This window comes from Alligator mississippiensis, chromosome 7, assembly GCF_030867095.1.
Source record: "Alligator mississippiensis isolate rAllMis1 chromosome 7, rAllMis1, whole genome shotgun sequence".
Classification (NCBI taxonomy): domain Eukaryota; kingdom Metazoa; phylum Chordata; order Crocodylia; family Alligatoridae; genus Alligator; species Alligator mississippiensis.
The window spans coordinates 21,113,194-21,130,578 of NC_081830.1; the positions used below are offsets into that span (position 1 = coordinate 21,113,194).

Below are 17,385 nucleotides of genomic sequence, written 5' to 3' on the forward strand. Positions count from 1 at the left end.
GTAAAAGAGGGAACAGAACACGATGCAAAAGATGGGGCCAAGTGTAGGCTAGAAAGTGCTGGGGAAATGACCTCAGGAATTGCATTTGAGGCTATAGAGAAAGCAGAGCCAGAGAAGAGCCATGAACTTCCCTTATAGTTAAACAGAATTTTCCATTCCCAGGCCTATCAAGCTGACCTTTCAACCAATCCAGAAATACCTTTACTTCTTACACGGTTTAGCCATATCATCTGCATTTTATAGGATAGCATCATTGGAAAGCAGGGCTGGAAGGTCCCGCACAAAGTCATCTAGTCCAGCCCCCTGCTCCAAGCAGGATCATCCCTGACTAGGCAAAACATCCCCTGTTCAGTGGGACAGAGACACCCTGTTATATAAATTGCTAATTGTTTAAATTATGAGTGGGACTTTATAAAGGGGGATAAAGTCTCCTATGTCATCTTGCTGGAAGGGCATCAGGTCCTTGCTACTTTCTGTGTTTGCCTTACACAATTGCTTTCTGAGCTCCCACTTGAAGTTGGGGTGAACCGTAAATATTCCCCATGATTACAATCTTCTAACAGTAGGTTCCATTCGTAGGTTTATTAGACCACGAGGCAAATTCCTATGGTAATAAGTAATTCCTAAGGTATTCCTGCAAGAACAGAACTATGCTACTCTGCATTTTAGCTTAAATTGAAAATAAAACACAAACAATCTACTGAACATACAGCGAGCGCCAAATGCCATCAGCCCTCAAGGCAAAGCAATGGCATATGATTGAATAGTCAAGTCTCTGAGTTGGTGCGGCATGGCCAGTAGCCAGGCAAGCTTCTTCACAGCTGAACCCGAAACTAGGCCTGCATGTTTCCTTTCTGACCAGTAAGAGAAGGGTGAGAAGATCCCAAGCAGGCCCGTCCTGAGCTGGTTTTACCCTGCAGCTGCAAGCTCTGGAGGCAGCACTTGAGCTGGAGATCCTGCCTCGAGCAGGGAAAGTCAATCAGTGCCCGGTGCCTAACTCATGTCTTGCATGCAAATTCAGGAGGTGTCCAGTGCTTAAGTCATGTAGGTACTTCTCTAGGTTACATTAGAAGCCACCAGGACTTTAAGGACATTCCTTTGCAAAACCAGATGTTTTTTCTATCCACCTTTCACATGCTCAAAATTTGGAGTTTTGTGGCATCGCTTGAACCAGGCCGTTGTGGAAACGTTTGCCAAAAGTGGAACATTTAAACAGTTTCCATGTGCAAGGCAGACCTGACAAAAGACTATGTGCAGCATGCACTGTGGGTCTCCATCTCTGTCTCTTGGCTAGCGGGTTTATTTATGCCAGCTGAAGATCTGGCACAGCATCTCCCATGGTTAGCACTGTGTATCAAGGGCTGGCTTCTGCCATGTTCACATTGGTGGGAACCTCCCAAGGATTGATAATGAGGCAAAAAAACCATTAACTTAATTGAACATGTCCATATAGCCATCTATAAAATGCTAACTTCCTGGTACCTCTTAATGTCCTAATTCAGTATGGGCTGTGTGGATGAACAATTTTGGTTAGGTCTCATCTGCATTTATTTGAAGGGATTGATCTTAGTCAAGGAAATTGATGCACAGTTTCATGACAGAAGGGTCACATCTCAGGAGAGACTTTCTGAGTCACTGCCTGTTCTGTTCACAGCTCTGACATGGATTTGCTGTATGATTTTGGGTAAATCTCTTAACCTTTCCATCCCTCTGCTTCCAGCTCTCTAGAAAGGAGATAATGATGCATTGCAAATCTAAATTGTTTGTGAAGTACTTTGCAATCCCTAGACAAGAAGCATTTTTGAATGTGAATCCTGATGACTTCTGATAAGTGGCCATCTTTTACCACTGTGTTGCCTTCAAAGTACAAATTGGGAGCTAAATTCCAGGTGCTTTTACTGATGTCCAATTTGTACCTACTTCTCCATGTAGCTTCACAGACTTCAGTGGACCTGTTTGTGATTAGATTACTAGGTGAAGAGTATCCCATCTTTTGCATCTTGTGATGTAATGTAAGACCCTTTCCTAACTGCATTGGAAAAAGATAAATACCACTATAGATATAACAAAACCACTGCCATCAATACCACCATGCTGTACTCAGTATTTGAGAGGGCAGAACTGTATTTAGACATTGGACCTGCATTGGGTTTTGTGTCACGAAAATTGCTGAAATATTGACTGTCAGCTGATTTAATTATCTTCCATTGTAACCTTCTCACTCCACATTGCTATAGATAAGGAAAAGTCATAGCCACTCACTTAAAGCCCCTCAGGATGACACTTGCTGACATTTAGAAGACCTCTGCCACATAAATCTTCTAGGGTAAGACTATTAGATCACAGGTGGAGGGCAAGGAGATACAGGATCTCCCTTGCACTTCCTTAGACCTGTGTCCAAATTCAATTTGACTCACAACTGAAAGGAGCTTGGCAGGTCTCAACTACCATTTGTGAAGCCATCAGTGCCACTAATGAACTTGGCAGAAGTTTAACAGGCAGGGAACAGGGCTGAAGCGGCAGAGGAGTCCTGTGGGTGGGGAGTGAGAAGCACCGCAGGTGGGACGGGGTGAAAGAAACCCGCAAAAGATAGGAAGCAGAATGACCGACACAAAGACAAACGGGTCTTGTCATCCTGTGCAATGGGGTTTTCAAAAAATGCATTTGGAAAGAAGTAGGAACAGCACCGCAGTGTTGGGATGATGATGTACCTGTGATAGTCGAGAGAATGCGAGGCAAGGGTTTTTGTGAGTGATCTTTTATTGGACCCACTATATGGTTAATGGCATTTCATTTGATTTTTACACAGAATCTCCAAGGGTCCCCAAGTCTATTTCCCTACTCCCCACCCCAGATGTGATAAAATGAGCATCTATTTGCTGGGGCAAGCTACAAATACTTTTGTACTCACCAGCATGCACTGACTCTGTCACACGGGACAGGGCAACAGTACTATTTGTACGGTGATCCTTTATCTCTTAGATTTGCAGTAGCCGCTAAAGGCTACAGACTGGGCCCAGTTATGCTGTGCAAGACATCCCTTCAGCAACTGTCAGTCTTACCAGAAAGTGCCAAGATGTTCAAACACACATTTTCAGGGTTTCCCTTGTGCATCCTGCACCCACTTGCAGCCTGTCACATGCTGGGAGTTGGCTTATGTCACAACAGGCAACTCAGAGAGGGTTTTGCCATCCTGGACAGGTACAGACAAGGTTAACTTATGCTCTGCAAAGTTTTCCATGGCTGTGGCTGGTAGCTGTCTTGTTCTGCAGCAGGGGTCACTGTACAGCCAGGATAACAGCAGCACCAGGAGAAGGTGCATTTGACTTTGGGCAGCAACGTGTCCCTTCAAAGTTAAGTTTATAGGGCCGGGTGTCTTGAAGGCATATTCTTCCCCCTGTCACACCTCATGCTGTACCTGGGCACTCCCATCCATCTGTGTCATCGTGAGACAAGGGAAACTTGCTGTGTATAAGGAAGGAGTAGAGTCAGTCACAAGCCACCTTTCTAAAAAAAGTCTGTGTCTTGGGGTAAGGTACTCAAATGAAAAGGGATGTTTGGGAAGTGTTGTCATCTTCAAGCCTGACAGCGGGTTAGCAAGTCAGGGCAGCGCAGATTTGTGGTTAAAGTAGTGCCTGAGGGACATTCCTGCCCTGTATTGCAGGACTTGAAGAGCAGAGTTTTCATACTTTGTACCTGGCTGTAGGTCCAACTAGTTTGCGTGACCTTGGCCAGGCCCTGTCCCCTCTCTCTGCCTTCCCGTGCCACCCAGAACACAGGGTAGTGCCATGCTGAGACAGGCTGGTGCTCCAACTAGAAGCCATATTGCCACACCAGGTGAATAGAGGCACCTCTTTGAAGCCCGGAGTCAGGCACCAGATGGGCAAAATTTTAAAAGCTACCTCTGTGCTCAGCATGTTCTGGCTGGATGGAGGATGCTGCCTTCTGCCTGTATCATGTTCCATAGTGAAGCAGCCACCTTCCTCCAGGCTCTGTACAGGGACCCTGCATGCCTTACACAGCATCCTGGACAGGGGCTTCAGCCCCAAACTTCAGGATGCCCGAGTCCTTTATTGAACTGCAGCCTAAACCCTCAGAATAGTGCCGAGGCCTGGAAGTGGTCTCAGCGCAGTAGAGAGTGGCATCCTGCAGGCAAGCAAAGCTGCTTGCTACTGTTATTTTTGCTTACTTTGCCTATTTACTGAGGAAGCACTGATGGCAAGGCAGGATAATAGGAAGGTTAAGCAATAAATTGCAGTGCCTTTGCTTGGCCACAGCATGCAGGGCATGGCCTTCCTCACTGGTAATGGGACTCCTAATGGGCAAGGCAAATTATTTTGCCTTCTACTAAAGGGCAATTTTCTGATCAGCTCCTGTGCTGGTGCATGCAGGGGAAGGGAGAGCAGGAGGAGGAGAAGAATATTAGAAAGGAAAAAAAAAAAAAGAGAAGAAGAAAGGAAGAAAGAAACACTTATGCTTTAATGGAAGCTCATTTTTGTAAAGTACCCTAGTGGCCCCCGTGGGCCCGGAGAATTAAACGCTGTCATTCATAGCTTGAAAGCGGAGCCATCCAGTTTGCAGACACCTGTCATAATTAAACTAATGGCTCTGAAAATGTGCCTTGATATTAAATCTATCTTCCGCCGAGGAGCAAGGCTGATTAAAACCGCTGTCTGACAGTTAATGATGAACCTCTCGCTTGCTGAGCTCCGTAACTGGAACAGACCGGTTCCTCCCTCCCCTCGCCTGTCCCTTTCCCGTATCTTTCCTTCCTCCCCCATGAACTGTGCGACTTCTCCCCGGGCCCTGTCCTGCTAGCAATGAAATACGGACCATGATAAGGCTCTGAAGGCGATGTCAAACTAGTGAATGCTTGTCATAGCCCAGCGGAGGCAGTCTATGGTCTGCTGTGAGCAGCAAGAGGATAAGAAGCTGTCTGGAGAGCGCTGGGTCATTTTGCAGAAGGGGAACATGTACAGAAGATAGCAGAATGGGGTTTTGCCCAGAATGGCCTTGCAATACTGCATTCGTGTCAAATAATGATCAGTAAGCATTTAGAGGAGCAACAAACCTAAAACAAATGGCCAGATCCAAATACACCTGATCTCTTCCTACTGGGACTGAAGGGAAGTTGGTGTTTGGCTCTGGATGTCACAGCTGCCCCCCCCCCAAATGCCCGGTAACCATCCAGTTCATGGCATCCCAGATCCTGAAATCCCTGAAGACTAAAGTTTTTGAAATTTGGATCCATATTCGTGGCCAGGGGTGAGGCAGTACATCTGGATTCCCTTGCAAGTCCTGAGCCTTTATAGGTAATTGTAGTGCTACACAGCTGCTGCTGACTGGGGAAATGCTGAATCACGTTTTGTAGAGATACCTCTGCAAAGAAATTGTTTCAGGATCTCTGTGCATCTAAGAGAGGAGGAGGAGCTCTTCCATCAAGCCTGTTATGAGGGTGCTTGGCATCCAAACAGGGATCTGTCTTGCCTCAGGGTCTGTCAGCTGCTACTGCTTATTCCCCAAACAATGTCAGAACCGACTTATTCTGACATCACAGTTGGTTGCTATGGTAATGATTTGGCTGTTGCAAATGCAGGATTATGATCTCATGAACAAGAAGGATCATGGCAAGAAGGATTCTAAACCTACAATATGGTTTCCTTGGACATGTCTCCTGTAAGGACTGAGTCCAACCCTAGAGGCAATGGGTTCGTATCCAGGCAGAGACACCTCCAGCCTTTATATCCAACAGAACCATTGCTTATAACTTTTCTCTTTATTGGGCATCTAAGCAGTAAGGTCAAGAGCTAAATGGCTCCCTTTACCTCTACAGGTGGTGCCTTTAAAGACTCATAAACTGCAATGTTGTGCTCAATATAATATGCTTAGATAGACACAATAATCCCAGCGTGAATGCAAAGCTAATCAGACACAGCCTAAGTAATTAGTGTGACAACAATTCTATAAAGTTCAGATAAAAATCAGCAGTTCTAAATAGCATTTACCATTGTTTGCTCTGGGTCTCTTAATCTCTTAGTACAGTGTCCCATCTAGGAAACAGGGATGAGAAAAACCTCCTTTTCCATCTTCTCTTTTATAGTTTTAAGTTCTGTGGGGCAGAGACTGTATCTATGGGTGCTTGCATACATGCATAGCGTATAACATATAATTATCATAAACCCTGTTTATAACAGATCCCCGCTTTTAACAATCCTAACAGCAGAGACTGATTTTTTTTCCATGATTTCAAATGCAGCAAATGGACTTATCCTATTATAGTGAACAGCTTTTTTAATACACTTTTCTCTGAGTCCCATGGGGGTTTGTCATAATGAGGCTGGTACTGTGTGGGGAAGGATGTGTGCGCATGCATACACAAGTACATATGTAATATATAGACATTTGTGTGTGTAGATATTTGATCAAAAGATCCACTTGTTGGATTTGTCTCCTGACAAGAGCATACAGCCTACCACTGACACCCAGACGGGCTCCTATCTGACTATCATTAGCTTTCTTACCCAGCTCTAATGCCATCCACTGCCACAACAGTAATTACCAGGAGATTAGGCGGCATTAAGCACTCCTTAATTTGACACGTTGCAATGATCTCCATTCAGCCTTTCTGCTTGAATAACTCTCCATAAATATTTTGTGAGGCTACCAAAATAAACAGAGGCTCGGCTGTTTGCACAGCTGAGATCTTCCAGCGCTGGGGAATCCAGGTAGTGAGATGGAGGAGGGTGTCGGGGGTAAGAGAAGAGAGGAGCCACGTGGTCTGTTGAAGCATCAGGAACTGTTGGGTAGAACTAAAAATTAGAATAATAGTAATATACATCTTGTCCTTGGTGGCAATTTAATAGAAAACATTTTTTAAACAACAACTCAGTAAAGAGAGATGGGTATTTATGTAAGAAGTGGCTACATTAGGAGAAAAAATAATTACTCCAGAGTTGTGGCTTTTTCTTTTTTTTTTGGTGTGCTATTAGCTCAGACATTATTCATTAAGTAATGCAATGGAAAACCACTGTTAATATAGCAATAAATCTCCTGAGACCCCATTGCTTCTGAGATAGGATCATTTGGTAATTATAGTGCATTAGAAGTTCAATATTCTTTCATGCTTTCTTTACCCATTTTTGCACCCCTCCTTCCCTGAGTGGTGAGCTGCAAAGGCATGTGTCAGCAGGGTTTACTCTATGCACCAGGCATGCTGCTCCATGTGATGTCATAGCACCTGACACGGGCTCATGGTAGGCCTCAGTCCAGGAAAGGGCACGTGTGTGCAAAGCTAAATGTGCAGAACAGGTTAGAGTAGTGCAAAAAGCACCTGCTGTGGAGTTAATAAGACCATAAGAACTGCCTTTTACAGGATCAGACTATAGGCCCATCTTGCCCAATATCTTATGTCACACAGTGGCAGAGAGTGAATGCTGAAAAGGGGTGCATCCAGACAAGCACAACACGTCCAGTATGTGGCGCCGCAGACCCATCTCTGGCACCACAAACTGCATGTGCCGCACATGTGAGTGTTTGCCACGCTGCTAATTTGCAGCATGGTGGGATTTTTTGATACCAGATCCTGGTGTCAAGAAAAACCTGCACCTGAAAAAAGTGGGGCAGTACGCATGGCGGCCGCGTGCACCACCCGAAACCAGAACCTGACCAGCTGGAGCCATACTCCAGCTGCTAGACAGGGTCTGCACGCTGGATCACTGCTGCTGGAGCCCCAGAAAGTCCCCAGGACATCAGGTGAGGCTGCTGAAACCAGCTTAGGTGCTGGTCCCAGCCTCCCTTAACACCCGTGGCAACTTGCCGCATGCCAGAGCGCATGTGCCCAAGCATTCCCTGGGGACAAGTTTGTCTCTGTTCCGTTTCTCTCCGGGGAAATGCACATGTGCACTCATCTGTATACGCCCAGGGACAGTGAACAGGGTATAACCAGAGTTTTTTCCATTGTTCCTCTCTCACTTGCAACCTCTGGCATTAAATGTCTAGGAAGTTATGATTTAGAGGCTGTACCCATAATTCCTGTGCTCAACAGCTACTGATTCACCTTTCCTCCAAGAATTTGTCCAATCCCTTTTCTGGCAAAAGTGTCAACATCTACATCTTATGACAGTAAGTTGCATTCTTTAATTACACACTGTGGGTGCATCTACACTCGTGGTTTAACGCGCATTAGCCTATTTTAATGTGCATTAAAGCATTAGCAAAAAAAAGTGCGCTTTTGCTAATGCTCATTAAAATAGGCTAATGCTTCTTTTTCTAGTACTTCTCAGTGGAGGCACTACATTTAATTAGCATTAGCAAAAGCACATTAATGAAGGTGTAGGCATACCCTGTGTGAAAAAGAATGACCAGTTTCATTTTGTGACCACTAGTTTGTGTATTGTGCGAGATAGTAAATAATAAATCCCTGTCTAATTTCTCTTCACCACATAGTATTTTGTAAACCCTTATCATGTCCCCCCTCAAACATCTCTTTTCTAAACTGAATAGGTCTAGCCTCTTTAGTCTCTCCTGAGATGGAAGCCCCTCCATACCACTAAGCTTCCTTGCTGCCCTTCTCTTTACCTTCTCCAGGTCTTCTATATCCTTTCTGAAGTGTCAGGACAAGAACTAGGCACAGTATTCAAGGTGTGGATGCACCATAGATTTATAAAGGGGCATGATGATGCTTTCTGGTTTTTCACAGTTCCCTTAATAATTCCTAACATCTCGATTGCCTTTTTTAACAGTGGCTGAGCATTGAGTTGGTGTTTTTAGCAAAGTGCCTACAATGACTCCCAGATGTCTTTCCGGTGTGGTAATAGCTAATATAGAGCCCATCACAGCGTAGGTATTGTTTGGGTTATTTTTGCCCTTGTGCATCACTTTACACTTATCTACAAGGAATGAGTGCAACAGAGATCACTTGCCGTGTTATTTCTGATCAGGAGCAGGAGCAGGAGGATGGTCAAAGAGGGGAGCAAACCACCCGTCACACTTAGATGTGCATCTTTTTCACTGGAACAGCAGGAGTCACAGCTGCTATAAGGGGCACAGCATTCATGGGACACAGTTGTGGAGTCCTCACCTGAAAACTGAGCCGGGCTAATGGAAAAGACTTCACCTAAACAGCTCTGATGGACAGCTGAGATTCTGACTCACCAAAAGGCATTCAAAGAAAACGGCAGATTGCTGTAAACTTTTTTTCACGAGAAAGGACCAAATATGTCATTGAAAAATGAGCAGAAGCTTGAACACTTCAGGATTGAACAACAACAACAAAAAAAAATCAATCAGAAGCATTTACGTTCTGGCAGAAAACAGTTGGGTTGGGGTTTTGCAGCTTTCTGATGGAGCCCTTGGTAGGTTCAGCAAGATTCAGATCCTGATCAAAACGATTCTCACTTGCAGGTATACATTTAACATGGCCAACAAGTATGGATTAAGGAGGGATTTCCTAAAAACCATCTACGCTAGCTCTCGAGCAATTTTTCCATCCCCTCAAAGCACTGGACAAGGACTCTCCATTAAAAGAAAATGGATGCGTTCCATGTAACAGCTAAAAGACTTGGTCTGTCAACTTAACAGCTAAGAGACTTGGTCCGTCAACTTCAATAGAAGTTGCAAACCCTCATTTCCTGAGCACAGATCATCTATGCACTTACGAGGAAGCAGTAATGTCCTTCCATGGAAGAAACTCCTCTTCCTGGATAAAGCGGCTGCTGTTAAACAGTAATAAAATCTATCAGTCCCTTTAACAAATGCATCTTCCCTGAGTGCTAAGTAAACTGTCTCCATTTACAGTGTCAATAGCAGAGTGGAGTCTTCCCCCTTCTTCATGAATCCTGTGGTCGGCTGACAGGCCCCAATTCCAACCTGTCGTGAAAGCTGTCAATAGGCATGTCAATAAGATACTGGGGGTATTGATCAGCGTAGGCATTTAGGGGTCACCGGTCGATGAGAACTCTCACCAAGAGATGTAGGAAATGAGCGCTTTCAAATAAAGGCAACCAAGTGAGACTCCCCAAGGAGGAATAATACGACTCAATTTTCCCCGTCCTGCTGCTTTGTCAATTCCTCTCGGTCTGAGGAAGGTGGTGGCGGCGGGAGCCGGAGTGAGCCCAGAGCAAGTGTTTGACTGAAAACATCTCGGAGACCTAAGAAACAACCAGCCACAATTAAACCACAGGCTAGAACTCAATCCACTGTCAGAGCCGAAGGGCAGGGAGGATCTGAGGCCGAATAGGAGCTGTTCTGTCATGAGGTTTTTCCATGCTGGGAGCTCAGAGGGCTAGTAACAAGTTGTACTCCCTAGGTCACTGGTGTTAATTTGACTCAGTTGCAGGTGATGAGAAGCCAAAACCCTTTGATGTCACATCCATGCAAATGGCTCGGTACCGGTAGAATGGGGGATGGAAACCAGTCAACCCACACATGATTCCCTGGCAGCTGAGATCTGCATAATATGTCCCTGAATGTAGACATATGGTCCTCCAGCATTGAGGCCTCCCCTTCTAAAGCCAAACCCTCACTTCGTGCAAATGCAGCAGCAGTGATGGATGCTGTAATCACCATGACACCATGCTGCATGGATAACAAATGCATCGTGCTGTGCAAACCTAGATGCTGCCTATCACAATGTATTATTAATAGTAGACTGGAGATAAATGGGGCTCAGCAGGTACACTGGTGGTACGGTAGTGACATGGTGTTGCTGGAAGGCCCTTACTTTCCAGGCCTTGCAGCTTTCCCTACATCTTTCCCTTCTTCCCCCTGTCTCTTCTATTCTAAAGGACATGCTTGCAGTCGCTGAACCTGGATGGCATGGGCAGGTCTGAATTTTAATCAATACCTGCGCTGCAGATACAAAGCGTTTGCTATTGTTATTCAATGTCTCAGGCTGGAGTCAGACAGATACTGACAGCGGGAAGCAACAGGGGTCTGGAGTAGGGGGTAGGGAGAGCTGGCAACATAATCGCTCTTTCCTCGGGAGTCTTTAATTCTAATTGTGTTTATGATTTCACACAAAGGTTACTCATCTCCGCACAAAGGGGGATGCACAGGCCTGACACCTACAAGCTATGCATTTGGCTCAGGAGGGAGAATACAAGGCAGCCGTGTCACAAGCATTCAAGATGCTCGTACCAAGCTTGTCATCTGTGCTGCTTACAGAGCCCTGGGCTGCACTAGGGATGCCTCGTTCCAGCAGTCAGTGGCCAGCTGCCAATGTCATTACACTGTTGTAAGGCAAGAACAGCTAGACTGGAACTCACCCCTAGCACGGGCTCCCGTGACTGCATGCACTTTGACTATCTAGACATGAGGGTTGCGTCTGTGCAGCTATGCCATCGATTACTGAATATGGAGACTTGGGACTGGCCACCTAAAGTAAATGGGGATAGTCAGGTGCAATCTGGACCTGGACCAGGGTTCTATAGCCCCAGATGTGAGAGCCTGGTTTCATTCAATGGGATTCCTAGACCCAGCCCTTCAACCGGAGGAACCTTCAGGGCATTAAAAGCCCAACCCAGTTCAGGTACAGCTTAGGGGAGTCCCTAAAACCCATGTGTGCATTGTTCCAGGATGACATTGGACCATCACAGTGCAAATGCATAGTATCTTCAGTCTGACTGATCAGCCCCAACACTCTGGTGCTTGGTATATGGAACAGATGTTTGGTGGGTGGCACCTTCTGAAGCCACAGCCGCTCTTGGTCACTGGTAATAGCTCTGCTGAATGATGATCTATCAGCCCGAGCAGCCAGCCCTCAACGTTTTCCCAGTCTACCCCTCTTTTGCTCCCAGATCACACTTGCACATGGAAAATGTACATTGGAAGAGATCTCCTTAGCTTTCATGCATGGGAATCAGTGGTCAGAGCTTTCTGATGTTTGATAGTGGGATATGCACACTGCTTATAATTCCCTTGTCCGTAACTTGCCAGCACACTGCATTTCATCCAGTTTTCACACCCGGGGGGGCAGTTTTTAGATTGCACACACTTCCCTGACTCGCTTCTTCGCAGTACTTTGAAAGAGCTTTTTTTCCCCCCTCTGTTCTCAGTTGCTCTGAGCCAGTGCTTGAAATTAAACTGTCTCTCTGTGATGCAAATCAGATAAGAGCAACCAAATGAGCCCCATGTGTTCTTCTGCAAAATCTTACTCCATTAACAGTTATACAGAGGAGAGAGCTCACGCTGCTGTAAATCAGAAGTAACTCTGTTTTAAAGTGGGTCTGTAGCTAAGCAGGCGTTGTGAGGGGTATTATGCCCCCTGAGCACTTGTTTGCACTCCGGGTCACTGTTTTTTTGTTGCCCTACAGAAATAGGCTGTGTCTCAGGTTTTCCTTTCCCAGTTTCTTAGCCTGAGTTTCCACAGATGAATGATTGTAGGCCTACAGCCACAGCATAGTAGTCACCATTCCAATAGCCAGCAGCTGCCGGGAGGGGCAGGGGGGGTTATCGACTGTGTTTCAACTAAGTGAAGTGTGGCAACTGCATTATGTTGCTGCTGTAATCAAGGATGTGTAACTCTAGTGAGAATAAGGACCTCAGCAAGAGACTGACAGTACAGAAGCTAGGAACTTAGGATCATTGGAAGTAGGACTGAAAAGGGTCACCTAGTTCAACCTTTTGCTAGAAGTGAGCTCATCCTTATCCAAACCATCCTGAGCAAATCCTTGTTTAACTTATTACTTCCCCGTGCATCTCTAAAATGGTTCTAGTGGTCTTGTCGTTTGGAGCCTCAGTTGCAGTTTCTAAGAATTCATTTCTTTTTTTTTTAAAGAGTTTGATCATACCAAAGGATGCATGTGCTTCATGAAAAAAAGAGACACCTCTTTGTCCTGTTTCATGAAAGGGATTTGGCTTCAAAACTGAACCTGGATGTCTTTGTAGAAGAAATCAAACATCATTATCTCAGAAGTCTTCCTCTGTAGCTTCATGAGCAGCCTTTACATTACACAGCATTTTCATGCTAGGAGCTAGACAATTGCATTTCTAAAACTTTGCAGTTTCTGAATGCTCGAATATTTGTCATATGGAGCAATCACATTGATCTGCCTCTTATTTATTCTTATTTCCTAAAAATAGAGTTTAAAGGGGGCTTCTGACTGAGACCTGTTTTCCACCAAGAACAGAGGAAAGCACAACTGCCTGGACTCTTAAGAAATGTTTGGATGCTTATCTTGCTGGGATCCTATGACCCCAGCTGACTTCCTGCCCGTCGGGCAGGGGATTGGACTCGATGATCTTCCGAGGTCCCTTCCAGCCCTAATGTCTATGAAATCTATGAAACAGTGAGGCACTCTAGCCTATCCATGTCCAGGTCAGACAGCCCCATGGACCTGGTTTAAACAAATGAGATTAATGCCGAGGGCATACTAAGTGAAAGGAAAAGCATAACTGATGTGCTTAATCCTCATAATGCTGGATTGATTGTTTTCTCTGTGGAGTTGACTTACCTGGGAAGCCTCCTTCAGCCCAGCAGATGCTGGGATGCATGGCTTTGGGGCCAGTATGGCTCCCAGGAATGTCTTTGCAGGAGGAACAAGGGGGGGGAAACCCTTCTGTTGCAAATCACAGGGGTGCAGAAAGATGGAGTAGTGCATTGCAAGAGAGTAAAAGCAGGTAAATGGATTCACAGCAGATGGAAAGTGCATTGCTTTGATGTACATTTGAAACTGAGGTTCATTGCTCAGGTCTAGGAGATTAAGATATGAGATTAGTGACCCAAAATTGTTACCGTAATGTTTGGTGGCTAAAGCAAAGAACGCAAGTAGACTCCTTGCATTCCTGTATGGATGCATATCTACATGACAATGGCATCACCACAACCACGTTGGCCATTGTAGCTGAGGGGCCCAGGGTTGGAAGGATGGTGGGAGCTATAGTCTGGTCAGTATTCAGGTATGTTGGTAGGATGGTGTGGGGAAGCTGTCTCTGGCATTATTTCTGCAGCACAGGCAACACCCACGCAAAAACAATTTGCAACTAAATAAAAAGCACCACATTTGCAAATATTGTAAGGAATCTATGTTCTCATACGTGCTGCTATTAAATCCGTTCATATCATATCAGCAAACATCATGTCAGCTTGGAGAGGTTCCTACTTATTTTTTTCCCCAGTGAAATGTTTTTCAATGCCTGAGCGAATCAAAATGAATGTAAATGAGGTTTATTAAGTCAACCCCACACGGTGCTGTATTGTCAGCGTTTGTAGGCTGTGACAGGTTAGTTATTGCAGTTTGAAGGGAATGTCACCAGCACAGCAGTCTGCAGAAGTAACTTTTTAAAAGAATAATAACAATAATAATAACATGTCTCAGGACTTTTCATGATCTTTGAGAAGCATTTTTGCAAAGGAGTTTAAAACATCTAAGGACGATTTTCAAAAGGCCTCTGGAATTTGTACAAGCAAATCCCACATTTGTGTGAGCAGATCAACACTAGAGGGACATGCATGGTCCAGAGTTATTTCCCCTTCCCTTCTGGTTCTCCTTCCCCAGGGTTATAACCTTAACATGGTGGAGAGGCTTGCGTGCTAACAATGCCATCAAGAGTGATGTTGTTCGGAGTTTTGCACTCCCGGTGGCAAGGTTGAGAGCAAGATTTCCAGAATAATTGTGACCCAAAAAGAAAAATAAAAGTCCTCAGCAGTGGAGCAGGTAGATGAAGGAAGAATACTTCATAATGGCTGCAAAGGGGGATGCAGGCTACCACAGAGCAGAAACCTCCAGTTGTATAGTTTTTCTTGACCATCGGATTAAGGTTTCCTTGCCAGGAAGTATAGTGTGATTGCTGATACACAATGGCATCCCCCTGCTAGAAGAAGACAGGCCCACATGTCTTCCTTCAATATCACTACGTAGGTGAATAGTTAAGAAAGACAAAGGGAAAGAGCAGTGACCCGACACCACCAGGATCTACTCCTTCCTCCCAGAACTACTTGCCACATCTGCACTTGAACACGCAGGTCTCGGATTGACCTACTCAGTCATCTATGTATTCACCAATAACTAACTTATTTACTGGAAGACTGTCATCCTTGTATCGATGGACTGCCAGTGACAATGGCCTCTTGTACAGTGCCACTCACCATGACATATGGAGGAAACCCTCTCTAGGTAAGATCTTGTAGAGTTATCACAGGAGTCTTGTTGACCGTCAACAACTCAGTCTCATTATTTTTAGGAAATTACTTAGGCCTTGGCTTTACTTCAAAAGCAACCAATCATCATTGCATTCACAGAGTTCTTTATTTAGATTTAAAATAATAATGACACTTATCCAAAGCATCAGGGGCCTTAACATCATGACTTATACAAAAAGGTAACTAAATTAATTCTCTGTGGCATTAATATTATCCCTTCCCCAGGAACTCAGCCAGGCAGCCTCCTACTTCCCTTCATCATCTAAAAAGCATAGCAACAGCCCTGTCCAAAATCAAATAGCTATCTGTTGCTGCCTGCCCCAAATATCACCTAATTCAGGCTGTATTGGATGCAGTTAGGGACTAGGTCCCAGGGTATGGAACTGGCATTTATAATGAGGGGGCTACAGCTTAGGCATCTGTGGCACCCGAAGTAGTAGCAGTATTGGGAGAGAGGCGATCCTTAGGAATGCTGGTCCCAAGATACATAATGCCTTGGATATAATTTTATACTCTGATAGGATCCAAAGGACCCTAATTGGGATTTGAGCCCCATTTTACTGAGCTCTTTACAGGCATAGAAAAAAGTCTGAAATGTACAGGCTAGAAAGGATGAGAAAGGGAACATATCACAAAAGCAAGTATGGTTGATGAAGAACTGACATGGTGTTATTTAAACATGGCTGTTTCCCTGTTGTGTTATAGTGTGATTCTCTGTTATAATCCTCTCGGAGAGCTGTGGTTTCATCCAGGTAGACGCTTTATCTTGTATCATGGTGCAAATCTTGCTGGTTCTGTCCTAAGCCAGAAAGTGCAGAACTTGCTATGAACATGAAATATCTATATCTATGTATATGTGTGTATGTGTGTGAACATGAAATATATAAAATTTCATGTGTGTATGTGTGTATATATATATATAGAGATATAAAATTTCATGTGCGTGTGTGTGTGTGTGTGTGTGTGTGTATATATATGTATATGTATATATTTCATGTATTTCATGTATGTACATATGTGCGCTCACGCATGTGTGTGTGTGTATATATACATACACACATATGTATATACATGCATATATCTATATCTATAATTTATTTATTTACACACGCACGTGCGTGTCTGTACATAAAGCCATTTTAAATATGTCAAAAATCAGACTTGATTCAGACAGAGTATGCTTAGGTTCGGAGGTGCAAGTCTGGGATGGCTGCTATTTTAGAGAAACCCATGTCCTGCTTAATACTGCAAGAAATCTAGGTCTGTTATTACAGGTCTCACTCTCCCATTTTTCACAGCTTCCACCAATGAATGAACAAGACACAGGACTGATGTTTGGAAAATGAGGCCACGCTGAAATATCCAGAAGAAATGAGAGCCGTTTTTTCCCAGCTCTGTAGAATCATAATTATAACCTGACCTTGCAGTTTGATTCTGCTCATGATGACAGAACCTCAAGCTCCAGTTCATGTGCATTTTCCAAAAAATGCAATTCAGTCTTCAGAAAAATGCACATAGTGCAACCAGAGCTACATTTTCAAAAAGACTTCGCTCCGATTTGGCACCAGAAAGCGGCCTGATTTTGCAAACCTGTGTGTGTGCGGCACTCAGTAACAGTTGAGCCCAAGTGTCACTACTGGGTCCTGAGCTTGTTGAAGAGGTTTAATCAGAGTAGAGCTCTTCTATCTGGGCCCTGTTGTTACTATTAAGCGTTTGATCATCTGCCCTTGAGCTGTTTTACAAGTCTGGCCTGTAAAGAAACAAAATTAGACTTTCTGTAAAACACACATTTTATTGCCTGTATCTTAGGCCTTGTTGCCATTTTTGGATGTTTTCCAGGCTACAGATTTGCAGCATTACCCAATCCACACACACACACACACACACACACACACACACACATATATATATATATATATAAATAAATAAATAAATAAAATTTCCCCTTTAAATTGTACTCCTGGTAGCCAGGTTCCCATCCAGTATCCTCTAAAGGGTCAGTGTCCTTTCTTTTTGATCAGCATTTGGCCTAGTTTTTCTAGACAGCCTTTGAAATCAGTTGGATGGTAAAAGCTCTGTGTGTGTGTGCGCTGACTGAAAATATTCTTTACTATGTAGGGGAAATTAATACAGCTTTGTTCTCAATGCCAACAGACAGAATCCCACGCCTCCCCCAAATATGTTTGCAATAAAATTAGCCTAAAACAGATATAATGCTATGCCCACAACACTTCATATACTTTGGC

General features: G+C 44.4%; 1 protein-coding gene across 1 annotated transcript in view; it reads left to right on the plus strand.

Annotated features, from left to right (window-relative positions):
• Window positions 1–17,096, plus strand: part of LOC102564541 (uncharacterized) — a 124,089-nt gene extending 106,993 nt beyond the window's left edge. Inside the window, exon 4 of the mRNA XM_059730700.1 lies at window positions 16,438–17,096. Within this exon, the coding sequence (XP_059586683.1) occupies window positions 16,438–16,450 (13 nt within the window). The 3' untranslated portion in view covers window positions 16,451–17,096. The remainder of the gene's footprint in view (window positions 1–16,437) is intronic.
• The last annotated feature ends 289 nt before the right edge of the window (window positions 17,097–17,385 follow it).